At 36.8% G+C, this 22,028-nt stretch overlaps 1 protein-coding gene across 2 annotated transcripts in view; it reads right to left on the bottom strand.

Moving 5' to 3' along the window:
* CEP85L (centrosomal protein 85 like) overlaps positions 1 to 22,028 on the bottom strand; it is an 84,898-nt gene that overhangs the window by 54,460 nt on the left and 8,410 nt on the right. For both annotated transcript variants that reach the window (XM_008138853.3, XM_054722601.1), the window contains exons 2-3: positions 18,619 to 18,780; positions 1,851 to 2,638 (exon numbers count right to left, since the gene is read on the bottom strand). In XM_008138853.3, coding sequence (XP_008137075.2) covers positions 1,851 to 2,638; positions 18,619 to 18,780 — 950 coding nt within the window. The remainder of the gene's footprint in view (positions 1 to 1,850; positions 2,639 to 18,618; positions 18,781 to 22,028) is intronic.

Raw genomic sequence — 22,028 nt, 5'->3', positions numbered from 1 at the left:
CTCTCTGGACAACTACAATTCTGTGCAAAGACCAACTGGAGAAATGACTGCCTGATCCCAGTTCTCCCATAACAAGCATTTGAGAACTAAAATACAGTATTTTTAAAATTAGGTGATTCTATCTTTCAGTCACTTGAATTGATAAATCACAAATACATCTGGTTAAATTGCCCTTTTCTGACTTGTAATTCAGGTATCATAATGATGCTTCTGTCTAATTATGTGCTTTAAATATACATAATCAACATTTTAAGAACTAGAGTTCAACACAAGAGCAAAGGCGGCATGCGGGATGTGTTAAGGGTTCTCACGTTAAGTTATGTATGTTTGGGGTTGTATTCAGATTTGTGAGGTTCCTAGGTAAGTGATCTCCTTTTTCTTTCATAGAATATATTCTTTTAATCTTTAACACTTTTATTAGTACCAGGAATAAATAATAATTTAAAAAATTTGCTCTAGGGAAATTTTGCAGTTTTTGTTAGAATTAATTTGTTTATATGAAAAGGTGCTCAATATCACTAATCATCATGGAAATGCAAATCAAAACCACAATGAGGTATCACCTCACACCTTTAGGATGGCTATTATCAAAAAGACAAGAGACTAAGTGTTAACAAGAATGCAGAGACAGAAAAACCCTGTGCACTGCTGGTGAGAATGTAAACTGGTGCACTCACAATGGAAAACAGTACGGAGGTTCCTCAAAAAATTAAAAATAGAACTACCATCTGATCCAGCAATTTCCCTTGTGGGGACTTATCCAAAGAGGCGGGGGACCACTAATCTGAAAAGATATGTACATGCCCGTTTTTAATGAAGCATTATTTACAATAGCTAAGAGATGGAAGCAACCTAAATGTCCATCAATGGATGAATAGCTAAAGAAAATGTGGTACATACAGGGTGGGACAAAAGCAGGTTACAGCTGTGAGTATGCGAAACACAGTTTATTCTTGTATTATTATTTATTAATTTTTATATTATGTTTCATACAAACAACTATAAACCTACTTTTGCCCCACCCTATATGCAATGTAATATTTTCCAGGCATAACAAAGAATAAAACCTTGCCATTGTGACAGCATGGTTGAATCTTAGAGGGCATTATGCTCAATGAAATAAGTCAGACAAAGACAAATACCATATGATCTCACTTATATGTAGAATCTTTAAAAACAAAAAACTCATGGATACAGAGAATAGATTGGAGGTGGTTCCCAGAGGCGAGGGGCTAGAGGCCCGTATTATAAGTTTGAAAGCTGCTAAGAGTGTAAATCTTAAAAGTTCTCATCACAGAAAAACATCAGATGTAAATTAAACTACACTTACTGTGGTGATCATTTTGCAATATATAAATATATAAAATCCTTATGTTATACACCTGAAACTGACATGTCAATTATATCTCAATTAAAAGAACGAAAAAACAAAACAAAACAAAAAAACTGAGGCCCAGGGATATTGAATCATCTAGGTTCTGAATTTGACAGAACAGAAACAAATCCAAGACCTCATATTCCCAAAATTAATGTTCTATGATAACAAGCCAGATCCTATGTTTCTGTTTCAAGTTTTTCTAGAGTTGGTACTTTATTTTTATGTCCATTGCACAAACGAGAAGTAAACACCAAGTTTTTCATATTAGTCAGCCTCAAATGTTTTTGAAGTTTAGTCTATCAATGCAATAGTCTGGGCATTTACAGCATCTAGGCTTACTTTGCTTTCAGGCAAAAGCAAAAGCAAAACAGTCTGAGCCTATGGACAACTGCCATCTGCTCACTGCGCGTGTGCTGTTACTGTACTCACAGCCTCCACTGGAGGGAAGCAAATGCTAGATTTTGAGCCTTACCTGCATTGGTGTTTCACTTTCTTGTGGAAACTCTTCAAGTTGCTGCTGTTGCCACGGAGCTAAACTGTAAGAGTCTTCCGTACTTCTGCCTTCCAAAGGGTTTGTCCGCAACTGCTCTGTCAGCCACATCTGTGTCCTCACAGAAGGCTGAATGGGAACTCCACCTACTGCCTGTTGGCCAAGCATTAAATATTTTGGAGGTTCAAAAGCCTCTGAACTTGTCATATTGGGCTTGCTTTCAGGTAAGGCACTATATGTCATGTCCAAGGCCTGTCTCCTAAGAGTGGAAGAAGAAGCTCTAAAATCCTCTTTGCTACAGCTCTCAAATTTATATTTACAGTCCAGAGTTGATGATCGTTTTTTATTTATTTCCTTGTCCTCTAGTTTAAGCATCTCCATGCTATCATGTAAGCAGCTGGGCCCAATCGTCCTTAGTTGTGATGTTAAAGCCTTGCCTCTCCCTGGCTTTTCCAGACCACTCCTTGGCTCTTCAGTGTGTGCAGCAGCACCCTGACTGCAGTTATCCGGGGCAGTGAGTTTGGATAAAGATGACCATTTCCGGAGGGGCCGGAAGTCCTTCATGTCTAGTGAAGAGTCCTGCTCCCCCTTACTGTGGCTTCCCAATGTTTGCAGGAGGCTTGTAGTCCATTTTGAGCCATCTGATGTCAATGACTCCCTATGTTTGGAAACGGAAGCGCTGGAGTGAGACGGCATGACATGGGCAGTAGGAAGAGTAACCAATGATCGACTAGACTTAAAAGTTAATGTGCCACTTGAAGTTGAGTGATCTGGAAAGAGAAAAGAATTTCAAATTAGTGTAATTAACAGGAAAAAAGAGGCAAAATGCTAAAGGCCAAAACAAAACTCTGCACAAGTTTCCCAGCACTTTTTGAGAGGCACTTTATCAAAACAAGGAAGTAATTAGTATTACTGTTATTATTCCTTTAAGTTTATCTGAAACAGATCAAGCTTTCAAACGTTCTTTTCTAAAAATTAATTCATAACAAAATGTATGCCCATTTACCATCTACTGAGATATGTTATATTTATCCCATTTAATCTATGTATTGTGCCTTTAAAAGAAAAATGCAGCTCCCCACTGACAGGTCTTACTCATAAGCCAGCACTGACAACTCAGACACAACTCTATCAGAAAATTGTATTTTTCATCATTTTTCCTAAACTGTGAAAATCTGTGCCAAATCTGAGCATTTTAGTGCTTTCCCCAAACTCTAATTCAAATCAGAAATATGGGTAAAGGAATTCCTGCAATATCTATATATATAAAAGCCTAAGTGACCTTCTGACAGTTCGACCAATAGCTACGACGTGTACTGACCACCAGGGGGCAGACGCTCAACACAGGAGCTGCTGAGCTGCAGTGACTTGGCCCAGAAAGGAGGGAGCCTGATTCCAGGGTGTATCACCCAAGAACTGCCCTCTTGCAATCTGGGACCCCTCGAGGGAGGTCAGAGAGCCAGTTTTGGCCTGATCCCTGCGGGCCAGGCCAAGGGACCCACTGGTGCACAAATCCATGCACCCGGCCTCTACTTAGAAAATAATCAGAAAGTGTTCCAGCAATGTATCTGCAGATACAGAATAGTTCTTACGGTCCCAGTCTTCCCTAATGGCATCATCAATGATTTATTTCCCAAACTAGAACTCTTGTTTGGTTCCTATCTTTCTCTGCACATTCACTTCCAAAATGATTACACAGCTACTGCCTTAGATGGGCCTTCACATAGTATTATCCTACACACAGGAACAGTTTTAGTAGACTCTATGTAAGCCCAAAGAACGAATAAGTGCCTCTATACTCAATGAACTTACCATCAAGTGCCAAATAATCATCATACTTGCCAAATTAAAAGCAAAGATTATAACTTTTACCAGAGGATATCTATAAAGGGGATAGCAATGTGAAGTGTGGGGGTAGAGGAGGTGATTGGTAAAAAGCAACTTTCACAATTTAGTCTGTATTTTTCCATAACTGTTTAACTCATACTAGAATATATTTAAATATTACTTCTGAGCTCTTACATTGTTTTAAAGAAATAAAGTAATGGGGAAAGAAATGTTGAAAAATTCGTAAGAAAATTCAGATAAAAGAACCAAGCAGACTAATTCAAAAATGGAATTCCAGTAGGTCTTTGCATGGAATTTATTAACCTGGAGATGAAGAGGGAAAATATTATGATGGAGGAATATAAGCAGAAATATTATAGTGGACATTTATCATACTCAAGCTTCTCTCATCAGCTTCTGCAGAATCTTTTACACTCAGGAAAATTTATATCTTGTAAGCCTAACCTCCCAAAATAAATTTTAGACCTCAAATTACCAACATATACCCTGCAACTATGATGCATATCTTCGGAAGCATGTGCACAAGATTTCAGTTTGGAAGGGAGACACATGAGAAAAAGGGCTGACTCTCTGTGGAGCTACCGTTTGGGGCTGGCACAGGCAAGGGCAGAGGCACAGCCTTCCACAGTGGCGACAGCAGAGGTGGCAAGCCAAGTTCCAGCCCAGAGGTGGCAGCAGGTGGGCAGCAGTGGCGGTTTCCTCCAGCACTTGGTGGCACAGGAGAGGGACAGTTCTCAGAGGTGATTTGGGGCATATTACCTGCAAGCATAACCTTAACCCTGGTTCTCCAGCTCTCCCCAAAATTCTGTGAGGTAACAAATACCATTACATAAACTCCTCATCTGCTGTTCAATCAGACAGTCAGCTTTTCTGCTGATTAGAATACTAATTGATCCAAGTAGGAAGCCAGAAAACGTGGTTCGAAAAGAAGGAAAACAAATGATCCCATTTATAAGCAGTATGGAGTAAGTGTCAAGAAAAGTTGCTCTAGACAATTCTTGAAAGGTAAAGGTGGAGCAGAGTTGTACAGGTCTTCAAAGGCTCTCAAAGGAAAGAGCCTGGCCTTCACTCAGCAGGAAATGTGATAGCACTGCAAGTTTCCAAACAAAGGAATGAGTGACTGGTAGCAGGGCTGAGGATGGCCTAAAGCTAAATGACTGGCAAGAGGGAGATTAACAGGCTAAATGAAATCAATAGAAGAAGAAAATGAAGGGGGATATGCTACTGAATGTCAGTTCTAAATAGAAACAGGGCAAAAATATCCCCCAAAGTATTAATATATTATAGTACTAAAGGCCCGGTGCATGAATTCGTGCATGGGTGGGATCCGGCTGGCCCACTCCAATCCAGGCCGATCAGGGGGGTGGGGACGAGGGAGGTTGGCCAGCTGGCCCAGCCCCCGATCAGGGTGGGGGGGCAGATCTAGGGTGGGGCCGGCCGAGGGAGGGGCTGCAGAAGGTTGGCTGGCTAGCCCACACCCTGATCGAACTCCCTGCCTGCCAAACTCCTGGTCTAGGGGACAATTTACATATTGGCCTTTTATCTATTTATCATCCTATATAATAAAGATGTAATATGCAAATGGTCATTACCCCATGAAGCATAATGACCGACCACATAACGACCGGATCACGGATCAGCAGGAGGGTAGGGGCAGTGAGCTACAAGCGGGCAGCGGAGAGCTACAGGAGGAGGCAGGGCAGCAAGCTATGAGGGGGAGTGGGGGGGCAGAGGGAGCTACAGGAGGGCGGCTGCGAGCTACTGGCAAGCTACTGGCACATGGATTTATGTGCAGGGCTACTAGTATTTATATGTTTGTGTTATATTCCTAAATATTTGTATTAAAATCATTGTAGGCTCTTAAGTAAAGATATAGTGGAATGTTTTGAAGTAAGTGTTTTTACATTGAAATCCTGGCTCTACCACTTAGTAGCCATGTGTGCTCCAACAGGTATTTAACCTCCACGCATAAAAGTCAGCTCATCAATGAGGACTCAATACACATGAAAGACTCAAAAAAAGAAGTGGCACAAAGCAAGATGTATGACACCTTTGAAAAGCTAGAAGTAAATGTTATTTTCAATGTAACAGACAAAAGGGTAAATGTGTAGACTACACAAAGAACTAAACAAAGAAACAAAAACAACCTAACAACCAAATTTTAAAATAGGCGAAGGAAATCAGTAAGCAAATCACCAAACAAGAAATGTTCCTTCAATGATAGGAACATAAATTGTTATAGCTTTTGGAAGAAGAGGGGCAATCTATATAGATATATAATTTAAAACATGCAAACATATAAGTGAATATATATAAACAAAATTTTATTTATTCATGAGCAGAGAAATTGTCTGAAGGAATATACCCAAAACTTAACAAAGGTAACCCCTGCATAGTGTAACAGATCAATGCTTTCCAATTTTACTTTATACAAAGTCTTGTTATAATTTCTTTTCAAGAGCATTACCATTTAGTCAAACTTCTGCAACAAGGTTCTGTTTTGTGACCTCAAAGAGTGTGAAATATCTCAAAGAACACTGTTCTAAAGTATGAATAATATATCAGGTGACTGACTGGCTCACTTTCCATGTCACAGCTGAAACCTCTGAGAGCAGAGAGCAGCAGTCTTTGCAGCTACTTGTATCTGATAGTGTGCTACTTTGTCTCTCTTTGGTGGCTCATTATTTCCCACCTGCAGAGAAAACCAACAATTGGTGATAAAAAAAACAACAACACAATTCCACATCAGGCTAACATTTACTTCTACAAATCTGAAAACAATTCAAACTTTTTAAAAAATTTTATTTATTTATTAAATTTATTGGGGTGATGACACTGGTTACCATGAACATATAGGTTTCAGGTCTGGGTTTCTATGTTATAAGATTTGTATATTTCACCGTGTGTGCCCACCATCCAGAGTCAAGTCTTCTGTCACCATTTATTAGGACCCTCTTCTCCCCACACCCCTAATAATTCAAACTTGAGCATACAAAACAAGGTACCTGGCATGTAGAGCCTACTCCAAGAGATTGTGATTCAGGTAAAGTAGAGAGGGGGTCCAGGAAATAACACTTTTTAAGAAGGGACTCTGCTGTTCTATTCACTACAACATTACTGCACCTGGGTCTAATTCCAGTTCTAAAGCCTTCAAGTGGAATATCCTAAGTTCAACCATCACCAACATCTAAGTTCTAATGTAAAATCTGATTTCCTGTGACATTCAGAATTCATTACTGTCAAAACAAAGGATTAAAGCTTAGGCCATTCACATACATATGCACATGAATACACATGTACACACACAACATGAATTAAGGAATTAAAAATTTGACAAGATGAGTATCTGAAAAAGGACCATTATATCTTAGAGATGAGTCCAGAAAATATTAATTTTAACACTTTAATAATGTTATCTTGGCCCAATAAAACACAGTCAATTGGAGGTAGGTAGGTGCAATGCAATTCCTAATGTGCTTTTATTATACAATCTAATTGTAGCCACAAATCCCAAAAGCAAATTATTACAATGGCATCTAGCCCACATGTAAGTTACAACAATGAAATCTGAAACCAGCAGAGGGCAGTTCTTTTAAAAGCCAGAGGCAAGGTTTATAACATTCATAGAGAGCACAGAAGAGCTAATGGTTTCAGACATATGTCAGTTTGTGAGAGAAACTCTAAGAGGACATTGCTGCAATCTGATAATGCAAGTGAATTATATTTAAGACTAGAGGCCCGGTGCATGAAATTCGTGCACGGGAGGGGGTGTGTGTCCCTCAGCTCAGCCTACACCCTCTCCAATCTGGGACCCCTCAAGGGATGTCCAACTGCCCGTTTAGGAACAGGCAGTTGGACATCCCTCTCACAATCCAGGACTGCTGGCTCCCAACTGCTCGCCTGCCTGCCTGCCTGATTGCCCCCTAACTGCCCTCCCCTGCAGGCCTGGTTGCCCCCAACTGCCCTCCCCTGCTGGGCCTGTCACCCCTAACTTCCCTCCCCTGCCGGCCATCTTGTGGCAGCCATCTTTGACCACATGGGGGCAGCCATCTTGTGTGAGGGTATGAGGGTCAATTTGCATATTACCTCTTTATTATAAAGGATAACATATTCTGAACTCTGAAGAAAATCCCAGCCTCCTGTTTTACTCGCATGTTAGTCATACCTAGCAATGGATAAATACACTGATTGTGTCTTCTCTCTTTTTAGGGAGAGGCTATCTCTCTGCTCTCTCCTTCTTAAAGTAAAAAGGAACAAGACCACACCCTCCAAATCTAGAGTATAACAATAAATCATGAGTCTTTACAGTTAAAAGAAAAAGTAATCAGGAAACTATACAACCCTGTATCAAAATATTCTGATTTTAAATGTAACAGCTTAATGTATTTATCAGTCAATAGTAAATATTATATTTCATATTTTTAAACAAAAATGTTAATAACTCTAACCCAAAGTCAGTAATTCAATTTTATACAACACCATGATACTTTTTTCCTACCCTACTACTGCCACAATCATAGGAGGGAAAGACAGTTTTTTAATGCTACATGTAACCTTATTCTTCTTTAAAAACAAACAAACAAAAACCAAACCAAATGAACATTTCTAAGCATTCACTATATTTTTAGGTATATATTTTAAGATATTCTAAACTACACTCTAGTAGGAAAAGGGCTATCTACGGAATCTTAATGATAATCAACCAAAGACTCTCTGAGGACTGTATTATGTGCAAGGCACTGTGCTAGGTAGAAAAGATGATGCAAACATATTCACAATAATAATGTGAATACAGTTCTACCCCTAAGGGTTTACGATTTCACTGTTACACACGCAGCTGCAGAGCAGGGCTAGTTTATCATAAGGAAACTACAAAACACCAGACCACGAGAAGTGAGCCAGAGAAAAGGCAGGCTATTCATAAAAGAACTCTCAGAATGACAGCCAAATGCTCAACTGCAATAATGGAATCCAGAACACAGTGAAATAATACCTTCAAAGGGTTAGAGTGAATAACTGGCACCCAAGAATTGTTTGGAAATGTGTGCTATCTTTCAAGATTGAGGGCAAAATATATTTTCAGCTAAGCAAAAATGGAGCTTATCACCACAGACTCACTAAAAGAACTACTAAAATCTCCCTAGTTTCTTTCAAGAAGAAGAAGCCCTGAATTGTAAAAAGGAATGAATTTTTTTAAGTAAAATTACAATTAAATTTTTAAAACTAAGGACAATGATTGCATAAGTCAATAAAAACAATACCAAATTTGTAGGTTTAAAAAAAGATAAAAACAAAATATTTGACAACTACGACATACAACTCAAAACAAAGGTGGATCAGCATTCCAGTGTTTAAAAGTCTTTGTATTTGTGAGAGAAGGAAAGAGATTCTAACCACCATTATAGATAGACAAATTAGGGATGCATATTATAACTTCTACAGTAACAACTAAAAAAGTAGGTAGAGCTAGTATAGCTGTACTACCACCAGAAAAAATAATAAAGTTGGACCCCTACTTTTTGCCATCCACATGTATTAACTCAAAATGAATCACAGCCTAAATATAAACCTTTCAGAAGGAACCATCGGTGCAAATCTTCATGTCAGGCAGTGGTTTCTTTGCTACAGCACCAAAATCCCAAGCAACAAAAGAAAAAGTTCAAGACATCATCAAAATTTTAAAAAGTTTTGCTGCAAATGAGATCAGCAAGAAAGTAAAAAGACAACTCATAGAATGGAAGAAAATGTTTGTAAATCATGTATCTAATAGGGACTTGTATCTAAATTATATAAATAACTTTTGCAACTCAATAATAAAAATATAAATGACCCAATGTAAAAATGGGTGCAGAATCTGAATAGACATTTCTCCAAAGATACACAAATGGCCTTATTAAAGCATATGAAAAGATGCTCGGTATCATTAGGTCATCAGGGAAATGCAAATTAAAACCACAATGAGACACCACAACACACCCACTAAGATGGCTATCATCAAAATGAAAGATGTGTTGGTAAGGATATGGAGAAACTGAACTGTTCATACAATGCTGGAGAGAATGTGTAAAATGGTGTCCCTGCTTAGGAAACTGGTTGGCAGTTCCTCAAAAAGGTTAAACATGGAGTTATACCATATGACCCAGCAATTCCACTCCTGGGTATAAACCCAAGAGAAATAAACCCATATTCAGAGGGGCCTTATTCCTAATAGCCAAAAGTCAAAACAATCCAATGTCCATCAACTGATGAACAGATAAACAACAGAATATAGTATATGGCAAAAAAAAAAAAAAGATGTGAAGCACTAATACATATGACAATATTAATGAATCTTGAAAACATGGTAAGTGAAAATCAGTCCTTCACTAAGGAAATTAAATGATCCCATTTATATGAAACTAGAGGCCGGATGCATGAAATTTGTGCAAGAGTAGGCCTTCCTTCCCTGGCTGCCGGCACCAGCTTCCCTCTGGCACCTGGGATCCAGGCTTCCCTCTGGCACCCGGGACCCAGGCTTCCCTCTGGCATCCGGGACCCAGGCTTCCCTTGCACCCTAGCTTCATCCAGAAGGTCGTCCGGTCTAATTAGCATATTATGCTTTTATTATTATAAACTAGAGGCCTGGCGCACAAAATTTGTGCATAGGTAAGGATCCCTAGGCCTGACCAGCGATCAGGGCCAATCTGTGGGGACCCCCACTGGCACCCGCCTGGCTGGCCTGGGGGCTGCAGCTGGGGCAGCTCCTGAATTGGAGCATCTGCCCCCTGGTGGTCAGTGCATGTCATAGCGACTAGTCGTTCCGCCGTTTGTTCCGCTGGTCAGTTGATTTTTTATTATATAGGATATCCAGAACAAAGAAATATATAAAGATAGAAAAAGTAGTGGTTACTTAGGGCTAGAAGGAAAGATGGAGAGTGACAACTAATGGATTTCTTTTAGGGAGGCTAAAAATGTTCTAAAATAAGATTGCGGTAATAGTTTCACAATTCTGAGAACATATTAAAAAGCATTAAATTGTATACTTTAAAGGGTGAACTGTGTGGTATGTGAATTATATCTCAATAAAGCTATATTTTTTAAAGATAGAGTTTATAATTTCTAATAGACTAGAAAAAATGACATGAAGAAAAGTCAATCAAAAGAATGCAAGAAATATGAAAAAAATGAGAAAAAGCAGAAAGAGTATACAACATGATTTTTTAAACATAATCATTACAGTAAGTGAAAATTCACTCAAAAAAAAATTGTCCAAATAATTTTTTTAATCCAGCTAAATGTTTACAAAAGATACACCTAAAATATTAGGTCCTATTTTGGCGTTATTGTATCTGTAGAGTCTGAGAATGATTGGAAAAAAATAAATCATACAAAAATAATGGTTAAGAACATTAGGAAAACTATATGCCAGGTATCAATATTATAAAAAGCATGCTTTCTTGCCGAAACCGGTTTGGCTCAGTGGATAGAGCGTCGGCCTGAGGACTCAAGGGTCCCAGGTTCGATTCCAGTCAAGGGCATGTACCTTGGTTGCGGGCACATCCCCAGTAGGGGGTGTGCAAGAGGCAGCTGATCGATGTTTCTCTCTCATCGATGTTTCTAACTCTCTATCCCTCTCTCTTCCTCTCTGTAAAAAATCAATAAAATATATATCTTAAAAAAAAAAAAAGCATGCTTTCTTGAACTGCTTACTTTTATTCTTTACATTTAAAGATAGAAACTTCTGTTTCCCAACAGCCAAATGTATGGCCTATTATCCACTGTACATGATTAGGAACAGTGTGCAATTTTGTGCAAATCTTAGTTCTCATTGTGTTACTGCCTAATCATTATTACGTTTTCTTGTCTATTTTATATTCTTTCAATTGCATTTTGTTAAGCTACTTCAAATTCTATCAAAACCAAAAAAAAATGAGTGAAAAGTTAAAAGTACTTGTTAAAAATAATTACAGAAGTCTACCATTCACAAATTAGATGCGGTATTTCTAATCTGCACCTAGATTATTGGCAATTTATTTAAAGGAAAATCTGAGAGATATAGCTTAAAGAGGTCAACAATTCAAAGCTAAACTCATTTGAAAAGCTGGTCAGTAAAAACAGATCACTTTTTATTTACACAAAAACTTAAATATTTTTTCTTCAATAACTTAAAATTTCATAAAGTTGTACCCATTTTCTAGATATCTCCCACTAATTTCAATTTAAGATTAAGTATCATCAAGCATTTTACTTGCAGAGAGCCATAAGTATTTTCTCTCTTCTATAACAATTTTTACAAATCAAATATAACTCTATCTCTTAAATTATGATATGATTTTTGAAAATGCAAATTTTCTCAGAACAAAATTATTACTTAATGACTGAACAAACAAGAAATTATTTGGTCCTCTATTTGCAAGTCTGAAGGGAAGTAGCGTCACTATCTCTTCCCTAAACGCATGGCTCATCACAGATCTCTAAAATGGACTAAATTCAGCTCAGCTAGTCAGGTACAGGCTTTCATATTCTATCAGCCAAGAAGCAAAACGATAGATAAAAAAATGAGTGAATGAATAAATAAATGGATATATGGATAACATAGTAGGTAACATGAACAGACAAAATATGCCTCCAACAAACAATTTTAATTTCTGCAAACTTAAGAGAGCTGTAATGCTCATTTCATTTTAAGCAATAATGTAGACTACCAAAAAATTAAGTAGAAATAGAGGGCAAGTGAAAAGGGTTATTTGGTTTGAAATAAAATGTAAATCATAATTATTTTGAATACTGCCTTGAAATTATTTGATTTCACAAGCAAAAAAGTATTCTGTGCATAACCTTTGACCTATTCCATATGCAAATGAAGAACTAAAGTCCATAAAGGTTAAATTACTTGACAAAGTACAAATCTCAAAATAGAATCCTGGTCTCCTGTTTCTCAATCTAATATTACCCAAATGCTCCTACACTTTACCCCTTGGAGCTGCTCCCCTCCTGCATCTCCCTTCTGAGTACAGATATCTAACATAGTAGGGCTAAGGGCAGAGCTTTGGATTGATTTGAAGAATCTTAGCTCTACCACTTGAACAGCAGTGTATTCCCAGACAGGTTATCGTCATGCTGAATATTAATTTTTCACCAGTAAGTAAAATGAAAATAATTATATTTTACCTCAGAAGGATTTCTATAAAGAAAAATAGTTTAAATCATGTATAAAATAAAAAGCATAATATTGTAAAAATTTATGTTTTTTTTGTTAAGTGAAAGCCAAATAACCAACTAATCCACTGTAATATCTGGAAGTCATGTTATTTAAGTATCCATTATCAGAGTCCTAGAAGTTTCACAACTATAAACTTTCAAAAACAATTTTACTCACCAATGAACTGACCACTAATAAAATAAGGATAACAGGTTAGAGAATGGTCTAAGTATCATTTAGTTTACCTATAATACAGTATATAATTGTACCTAACATCTAACTGTAACAATCATGTAAACTTCTTATCATAATGCCTTTTACCTGGTAAGTTCTCAATGTTACTATTATTATAATTAAAAGGTTAAGAGGACCTGAGGGTAAGCAGAGAATAACTGAAATAAGATTTGTGCTATAATTGTAATTGTATAAATATGATGTTGTGTACATTTGGGTTCATCATTTTATCTTATTTCTACTATTTCATGTTTGAAATTTTCTGTTAAAAAAGGGGGGGAAAGAAAGAAAAACAAAGAATAAAAACAAGAGGATATTTTACATTAAGATGAGGTGTTTTAGAAAAACTATCTGGCAAAATAAACTAATAAAACCTAGTCACTGTAATATACAAGCAAAGGAGAGAGCGAGCCCTGGGGAACTTTTATGAAGTCTCCCAGAATTCGTGGTTGCCTGGAACTTAGGGAAAGGTGGTGTTGGTGGATGATGGCTAAGAGAAGTAGGGTTTCCATTTTGGGGTCAGGAAAATGTCTGAAAACTCATACCAGTGTCAACTATGCGAATATACTAAAAGCCATTGAACTGTACACTTTAAATGGGTGAATTTTATGGTATGAGAATTCCATCTGAATAAAGCAGTTAAAAAAAAGAATGTATGGTTTTTGTCTCAATATCTCCTGAATCACCGCATCTTCTCCTTTCCCACTGCTTCTTGTTTATGAACAAGTCACCATGGGCTCCTACTGCAACAGGTGGTCTCCTGGCATCACCCAGTTTTCCTCTCCTCTGACCCCAGCTCAGAATGTCCTTTCCGCTGCCAGCCTTCGGCCACGCTGCTCTCTCAGCCTACACTACTCTCCCTGCCCCCCCCGCCCCCCCGCCCCGCTTTGCCCTGCCAGTCCTATCTTACTTTTTGGGGCCTCGGCTTAAATATCACTTCTACCAAGGGTCCTTCCCCTCATCTGCTGGGTTTAGGTATGTCACCTACCCTGGCACTTCACCTGTCATACTGCTCATCATATTTGATGATTTCCTGTCTGTCTTCTCCACTTTATATATCCAATGAACAAGGAAAATGTCTGTTTAATTCTAACCCCTAGTACAGTATCTGACACCTAACACACACTCAATAAATACTGGCTACGTGAATAAATAAATGATTGAACAAGTCCTTATCTTAAAAGACCTTAGTTTCTCCATAACATAAAAACAATGTAGTTTCTCCATAAGATAAAAACAATGTCACTAAATGGTGACTTTTCTGCCTTTTCTTCCTTTATGATCTATATTCACAGGATGACCTCAAAATTTATATTATTCAATGGCCCTATTATTTCTTAGTAGAAACAACTAATGAAGATATGATTAAATTGAAGTCCATTTTTATCAGTCCCTCCTATTTGAAATAAATGAGGTTAATTAGATAAGAAAATTATCTCCAATACAAATTAGCAGCTGGAAATTAACAAAAAAATATTTAACTCTATCTGTACCTTTTTTTAAGAAACATATATAAATATGCTTGAAAATTATCCCAAACAGACAGTTAGGAGCTACATTCAAAAACTCAGATGTTATGAGATAAAAGAACTGCCTGAGAGCCTGCCTCTCTGGCGCCATGTGATACAGGAGAGAAAGACTGGTAGAAGGCTTCAGAGCCAAGCCTAAGGCAAAATTAAGGTGTTTTTTTTTTTTTTTTTGGTCTCAGGGTCCTATGCTCCACTCCTGATTTCCTCTGCTTCTCCCTTAATCACTCAACTCTGGCACTACATCTATAGGTTATGCCCTACACAACATATGCTGCATACTTCAAAAACAACTCCCTCTCAAACGCATTTCTGTGGCAACAACAGCTATTAACATGGCCTTCAGGTCTTGGCAAAGAAAAACCTAAGAAGAAACTGGTGATCTGCTGATGTGGCTTAAGTTACAATTTGGTAGGCTTGCAGATGCATCCAGCCTCATGTCACAGATCTATTTCCTACTGACCTGGAACTTGACACCTCATGAACATATTACCACAGCTAAAAGAGTGATGCTGCTAATGTTAAATTAGTGTTTCAACTTCTTGTTAAATGTAAAAATCTCACACCCTTATTTAGGAGTCTTTTAAATCTCCAAATACCACAGCTAAAAGCAAATCACCCAATGGCAATTTCAGAATACTGTTCTGTCCTAAGTCCCATCCCTGCTGAGATTCTGATGTAATCCTCTCCTCCATTTTGCTCTTTCCAATTCTGCAGTTCTTGAAACACAGTAATAACTGAGTAAGTATTTATTAAGTGAAAAAACTAATGGCCCTCTAAAAGCTGTAGGTTAGAGAAGAAAGGAAAGGTATCTCTATTTATATAATGGCCACTTATAAAACTGTATATTTGTAATTCACAGTGAATTTATATTCTGTGTTCAGTTACTTTACACTTATGTATGAATTTTAAGTTTTTAAAGAATTAAAATAAAATACAACATTAAAATAAAAAAGAATGCAAGTTACTTTTCAGATGATTCACAGGATGCTTAGAGGATTTAGCAGTGTCCAAAGAGCATCACTCAGAAAATCAGCCAACAATACTAAAAAGCAGAAAGGGGTTTTGGGAGGGGGCAGTGAGGGGTCTAACTAGACAGTAACATTCTGTTTGTTTGAGAAAGACTTACTTCACAGATGTCCTCTTTACTTAAAGCAATACACCACGGAATTTAAATAAAAATTATTCCATATACTTTGACCCATACGCCCAAAATTAAATTTACATTTTTATTTTTTAGTATATATTTTTGTTAATGCATTTATTCAGAGAGGAAGGGAGAGGGAGAGACAGATAGAAACATCAATGATGAGAGATTCATTGACTGGCTGCCTCCTACAGGCCCCACACTAGAGATTGAGCCCATAACCCCGGGCATGTGCCCTGACCGAAAATCAAACCATGACCTCCTGGTTCATGGTCAATACTCAACCACCGAGCCATGCCAGCTGGGCTTGGGTTGTATGTCTTAGTTCATGGGTGGGGAACGTCCGGCCTGCGGGCCGTTGTATAAGGCCCATGAAATCATTTGGTCTGGCCCTGCCAAAGCAACCACAGGCAGAACTTTGAAATTCAATAAATCCAGGAACTTCTTTCATAGCAACATAAATTTATATTACATGAATTACATTAAGCGAATGATGTTATGAATATCCAAATGACCCTTGGCAGAAAAAAGGTTCCCCAGCCCTGTTTTAGTTAACTGATATTAGATACAAGACCATAATAAAGTTAATATTCTATGTAGTTGCTAACAAAGTTATGACAATAGTAGTTAAACAAGATTTTGTTAATAGTCATAAAAATTTATTGTTAGAAAGATGGAAAAGATACCCTTCCCTAAATTTCCCACTAAGAACAACTAAAAAGCCCTGGACATTATAATATAAAACAAATATAGACTTTAAAAGTTGGAAAGAAGGCAGCAAATTGGCTAGGAACCTCAGGACGCAAGGAACAAGACACTGGTAAATTCCCTGGGTTTTCTTTTTACCTCATATCTTCCAGAACTGAAGCTGAAAAAATCAGCAACACAAAGGAACCGAAGGCACAGCCCAGAAAAGTCCCAACAAAAACCTGCTCTCCCTAGGTAATGGACCAAAGAGGAAGCCTAACAAGACTGAAAATTTTCAGACAGTAGCTACTCTTCTCCCGACAACAGCCAAAGAAAAATCTGTAGCCCTTCCTCCACCCAGGCCAACAAAAGCCAAATAGGGAGCCTGGACTTCCAACCTGACCGATCTGTAACAAAGAAGGTCAAGCGGGGAAACAAGGCTTTCATCTCTCTTTGGTAGTATAAAGTCCCCCACCCTCACCACGCACACACTCTCAGGTTATGTCAGAGGAGGCCTCATCATCTGGATATTCACCATCATCCAGCAATAACGAGGTGACCTTGCCTAGGTAGCAATACTCCATATGGGCGTAATTCATCATTGCTGGGAGAGTAGAACACTGCCCATGCATCTTCACTGGGAGAGATCAAACTGAATGTGTAGGCCTGTTGTCTCCTGGACCCTGTCCTTCTATTTTTATTGCTGACCAAATTCTGTATCCTTTTGCTGTAACAAACCATAACCATTAGTATAACAGCTTTTCTGAGTTCTGTGATTCCTTCTAGCAAATCACTAAGACTAAACGTGGCCTTGGGAACACCTAAACACACAAACTTCATCAAATTTAAAACTTTTGCTCTGCAAAAGACTTTGTTAGAGAATGAAAGACAAGCTACAGAGTGGGAGAAAATATTTGCAAACCAACAAAGGATTAGTATCTAAAATATAGGGTGTCCCAAGAAAACATACATTTTGGGGACACCCTGTATATAAATAATTATAAAGGCAGTGTTTGTTAAAATACATTTCATTTTCAAAATTGAGCTATCAGCTGTTAAAGCATGTATACATTTGGGGACACCCTGTATATAAGGAACTCTCAAAGCTCAACACTAAAAAAAGGAAATAATCCAATTAGTACATGAGCAAGACATGAAGAGACATTTCACCAAAGAAAATACACAGAGGGCAAATAACCATGTGAAAAATGTTCAACACTGTTAATCTTTAAAGAGCTGAAAATTAAAACCAATAAGATATCACTTAATTCCTATCAGATGGGCTAAAATTTGAAAACTACCAAATGCTAGCAAGGATAAAGAGAACATTGGGTTACTCATTCTAATCCATTTCCATTACTGATGTAAATGGAAAAGTCACTCTGGAAAATAGTGTGACAGTTTCTTTAAAAAGTAAACATGCAACTGCCATATGACCAGCCATTGCATAGACATTTACCACAGAGAAATAAAGACGTAAGCTCACACGAAAACCTATACATGAATGCTGGTAGCAGCTTTATCCCTACTAGCAAAAAACTAGAAACAATCCAGATGTCATTCAGCGGGTGAAAGGTTAAGAAAAAAGTGGTCTATTCAATACCACCATTGCTATATACATACTACTCAACTATAAAAGGAAGAAATGATTGATATACACAACTACCTGGATGAATCTCCAGTGGAGAAAAAAACAATTCCAAGGGGCTACATATTGAATGATTGTGTTTATCCAGCATTCTTGAAATGACAAAATTATAGAAATTGAGATTCATGGTCTCCAGGAGTTGAAGAGGGGAAAGTGGGTGTGAGCAACATTAGGTATTCTCTGGTGATAGAAATGTTTTGTATTTTGACTGTAACAAATCAATTCCCTGGTTGTGATGTTATACTGTAGTTTTGTAAGATATAACCATGGGGGAGAGAGGTGCAGAGAATCTCTGTATTATTTCTTAAAATTGCATGTGAATCTATAATTTATTCAAAATAACAACACTGAACATCATTAAATATCCAAACACTACTTTTAAATTTCTTGGTCTAAAACAATAAAACATATCCCTTGAACGCTCTCAACCCAACCATTCTCCAAATAGTTGTATCAAAACCCTAAGAATTTTAACTCACCTTCCACGCTGTCAGAACAGGAAGTTCCGATGCCAGTGTCACCACTGTCAGAAGCTATACTATGTCTCCTGATGTGATTATTTCGATGGTTGGATGGAACAGTTGTGGCCTGCCACAATGATTCACTACCAGGTAACCATGCTGATGAAGAATAATCTGAGCCTACAAAGAAAAATGTGCAAAAATTAACACATTTATAATCTCTGTGAGGAGAGAGAAGATATCTTTTTCAACCTTGTATAAAAAAATGCACATCCGGTTATATTCTGCCCAAAACAGTTAAAATAGGTCAATGGTAGGTAAGATTCAACATGAATTCAATGCTGACTTAGCAGCTTCCTCTGGCTGAAGGACTCTGATATCTGCCTATGGATATCTGAACTTTCAAACACATACTGTTCTCTTACTTAAAATGTCAAATACATCATCTATCTATCTGGAAATACTCTGCTCTGGAATATTTGATAGGTAGGCATCTGTGATTCCATATACAGGCATTAGCTGAGAACTGGAGCTCAGATAAAGTCTTACTGAATCATATGGCATGGCAATATAAGTAGATTATGCTCACGAAAGGTTAAAAAAAAATCTTTTTTTTTCTACAATATCCTAATCACTTAAAATTTAAAATTATTTTGCATTATTTTAATTGATTTTATTTCTTCAGTTATCTTTCGATAAATGTTTAACACCACATTTCCCTTTCGAGTTAGATTACTTTGTTTATGAGGGTATCACAATGATCTTATTTTTGTCAAACTTTTCCTTTAACGAAAGCAAAGCAATTCATTCAGGTTTCCCAAAATGACAATAACATAATAAAATGATAGAATTATCTATATGTTGATCTCCTCCAGCCTGAACTCAGATTTGTCTTAACATTTAAATATGCTTTTAAAAAGATTCAATATATTTTATGTAACTAGAATACTGATTATAATTAACAAATGTCATGAATAACATTCTAATCTTTATTTTAGATTGACTGCATCAAATAATAATATGTCTTGTCTCTATTCAAGCCAATCCAGAATCACAAAGCAGTAAGAACTAGCTGTGAAATATACTCACCAGGTGATACAATAAGAATAATTTTCTCACATAATAGTTATGACTTTGCTACTGAAAGAGGAACTACTTAATTTCTAGATATGTGCTATGCACTTAACAAAAACTTAAGGTTCAGTGAACTCTGACAATCAAGTTAATAGGTTCTTTCATATTAAAGCAACTGAATAATTGTGTAAAATCAGTTCTCTCTAGAACAAAGACAGAGCATTTCTGTAAGAATAGCAAAGATCCCAAGACAGCATACATTTGAACTTCTCTTTGGAAGGCAGTATGTTACATTTTTTAATATAAATTTCAATTCTTTTACACAGACTACTGACTGCCCAGGAGTAACAAAATTCACACTGAAAATATAGGAAGATTACATTTAAAAAAAGAAGTAACCTATTATATTTTGTTTCTGAAGATTTTATTTAATTGGAAGCAAAAATGCATACAATACCAAGTCTTCTATAATATGTTAATATGCCTGTAACTACATTTAGAAAAACGACTAATCTTATTTTTTAATGACAACTCTGAGCCAAAAGAAAATTTTAAAAAGACCACACTGACAAAGCAGATTTACACTTTTGCATAAAAAGCTGAATACATATTACAAATCATAGATACAAATTGCAGTTTTTTTTTCAAAGTGAAGGTTATCACCCATTCAGCAGATAAAGACCAACCTTTTTAAACAAAAGAGAATAGAACAGAAAATAATAAAGCGTATTAACCCTTATATGACATCATAAGATGCACATATCTCACATTTTATAAGATGCACATATCTCTGAAATGTCAACAAGTACACAGTACTTCTGCACAAAGTTCAGAGCAGTGGCCTTCAATTGCCCAATTCTACCATCAACAGAAATTAATGTTCAACTAACTTAAAAAGAATAAATGCAGGGAATAAAACAAAAAAATCTCCTTTCCTTAACCCATACATCTAATCTATTTCTGAAACTGTTCAGTCCATTTCAGAAGTGCCAATTGAATGAGAGCCCTCCTCTCCATTCCCACTGTCACAGATCATACCTTTTGGCTTGACTACTGCAAAGATCTCCTGCTAGAGTAACTCTATCAGAGCTAGCCTCTACGCTACTATCAGAATTATCTTCTTAAAGTCAACATATTTATGTCATTCTCCTGCTTACAGAGATCTGTTGCTTCTTTACTGCATATTGAATAAAACTCAAACTCATTAAGTTTGGCAAACTTCTTCATCAATTAGAAGCTTCATTTTCTAAAACTTCCCAAACCCTACCTCCCCAATTCCGGCTCCCCGACAAACACTCTCCAGCCACACATACCTAATCACTGCCTCCAAACAGATTAGGTTCTTTGGTGACTCCAAGCTATCTCCCTACTGTACCTTCTTTAAAAGTCCCAGTACAGAATTAGCTTGCTCTAAGTGTTTTCTGGTTCCTCCAGGTGGTATTAAGTAACTACTACTTTGTGCTCTCCCAATATATCATTCAAAATTCTATAACAGCATTTACTAATCTAAATAAACCCATATGTATATGACTTTCTTCACCATAACCAAACTGGGAACACTGAAAAACAACTTTGTTTTTTCCTTTTTTTAGTCTCTAGCACAGAGCTTCACAGTTAGGCAGGGTCTCAATAAATGCTGTCATTATTACCACTGAGTACTCAATAAATGTCCGTGGTATAAAATTAAAATTCTCAAAGATTTATAGTTAGATCTAAAAAAATATTCTTCCATTTAGAAGAAGAAGGTTTTCTTTTCTTTCTTTTTTTTCTTTTTTGGTTGTTGTTGTTTATTTTTAAATACAGGAGATTTTAAACTATCCCTGGAGCTAGTGTACATTTAAGTATCTATTTAAAGATCAGTAAATATTTTCCAACACAGCTAAAAATACACTAATAATTATAAATGGTTTGAGGAGTTTATAGCCAAAATTCCAAATAAACATGAGGAAACAATCTCCAATAGGATCAAAGCACCAAAAAAAGTAATAAAATTTTAAATGTAACATTAAAACACATTTTAAGATATTCATATTAATAATAACCACAAAAAAAGAAAGAAAAAAAAAACACAGAAAAGCCTGCTCTACACAGGAGAATTACCAGCTAAAATGGAAGAAACTTTATTTTCTTTATTCCAGTTCCTCAAGTAACTAAAAATAAAACTACCTTATGATCCAGCAATCCTCACTTCAGGATATATATATATAACAAAATCTCAAAGAGATATCACAACCCCCCATGTTTTACTGCATTATTTACAGCAGCCAAGACAGGGAAGCAACTTAAGTGTCATCAACAGATGAATGGATAAAGAAAATATGATGTTTATATACAAGGAATATTATTATTCAGCC

This window comes from Eptesicus fuscus, chromosome 10 (assembly GCF_027574615.1).
Source record: "Eptesicus fuscus isolate TK198812 chromosome 10, DD_ASM_mEF_20220401, whole genome shotgun sequence".
Classification (NCBI taxonomy): domain Eukaryota; kingdom Metazoa; phylum Chordata; class Mammalia; order Chiroptera; family Vespertilionidae; genus Eptesicus; species Eptesicus fuscus.
Note: the sequence above shows the minus strand (reverse complement) of the source record. Positions and strands in the feature narration are given on the sequence as shown.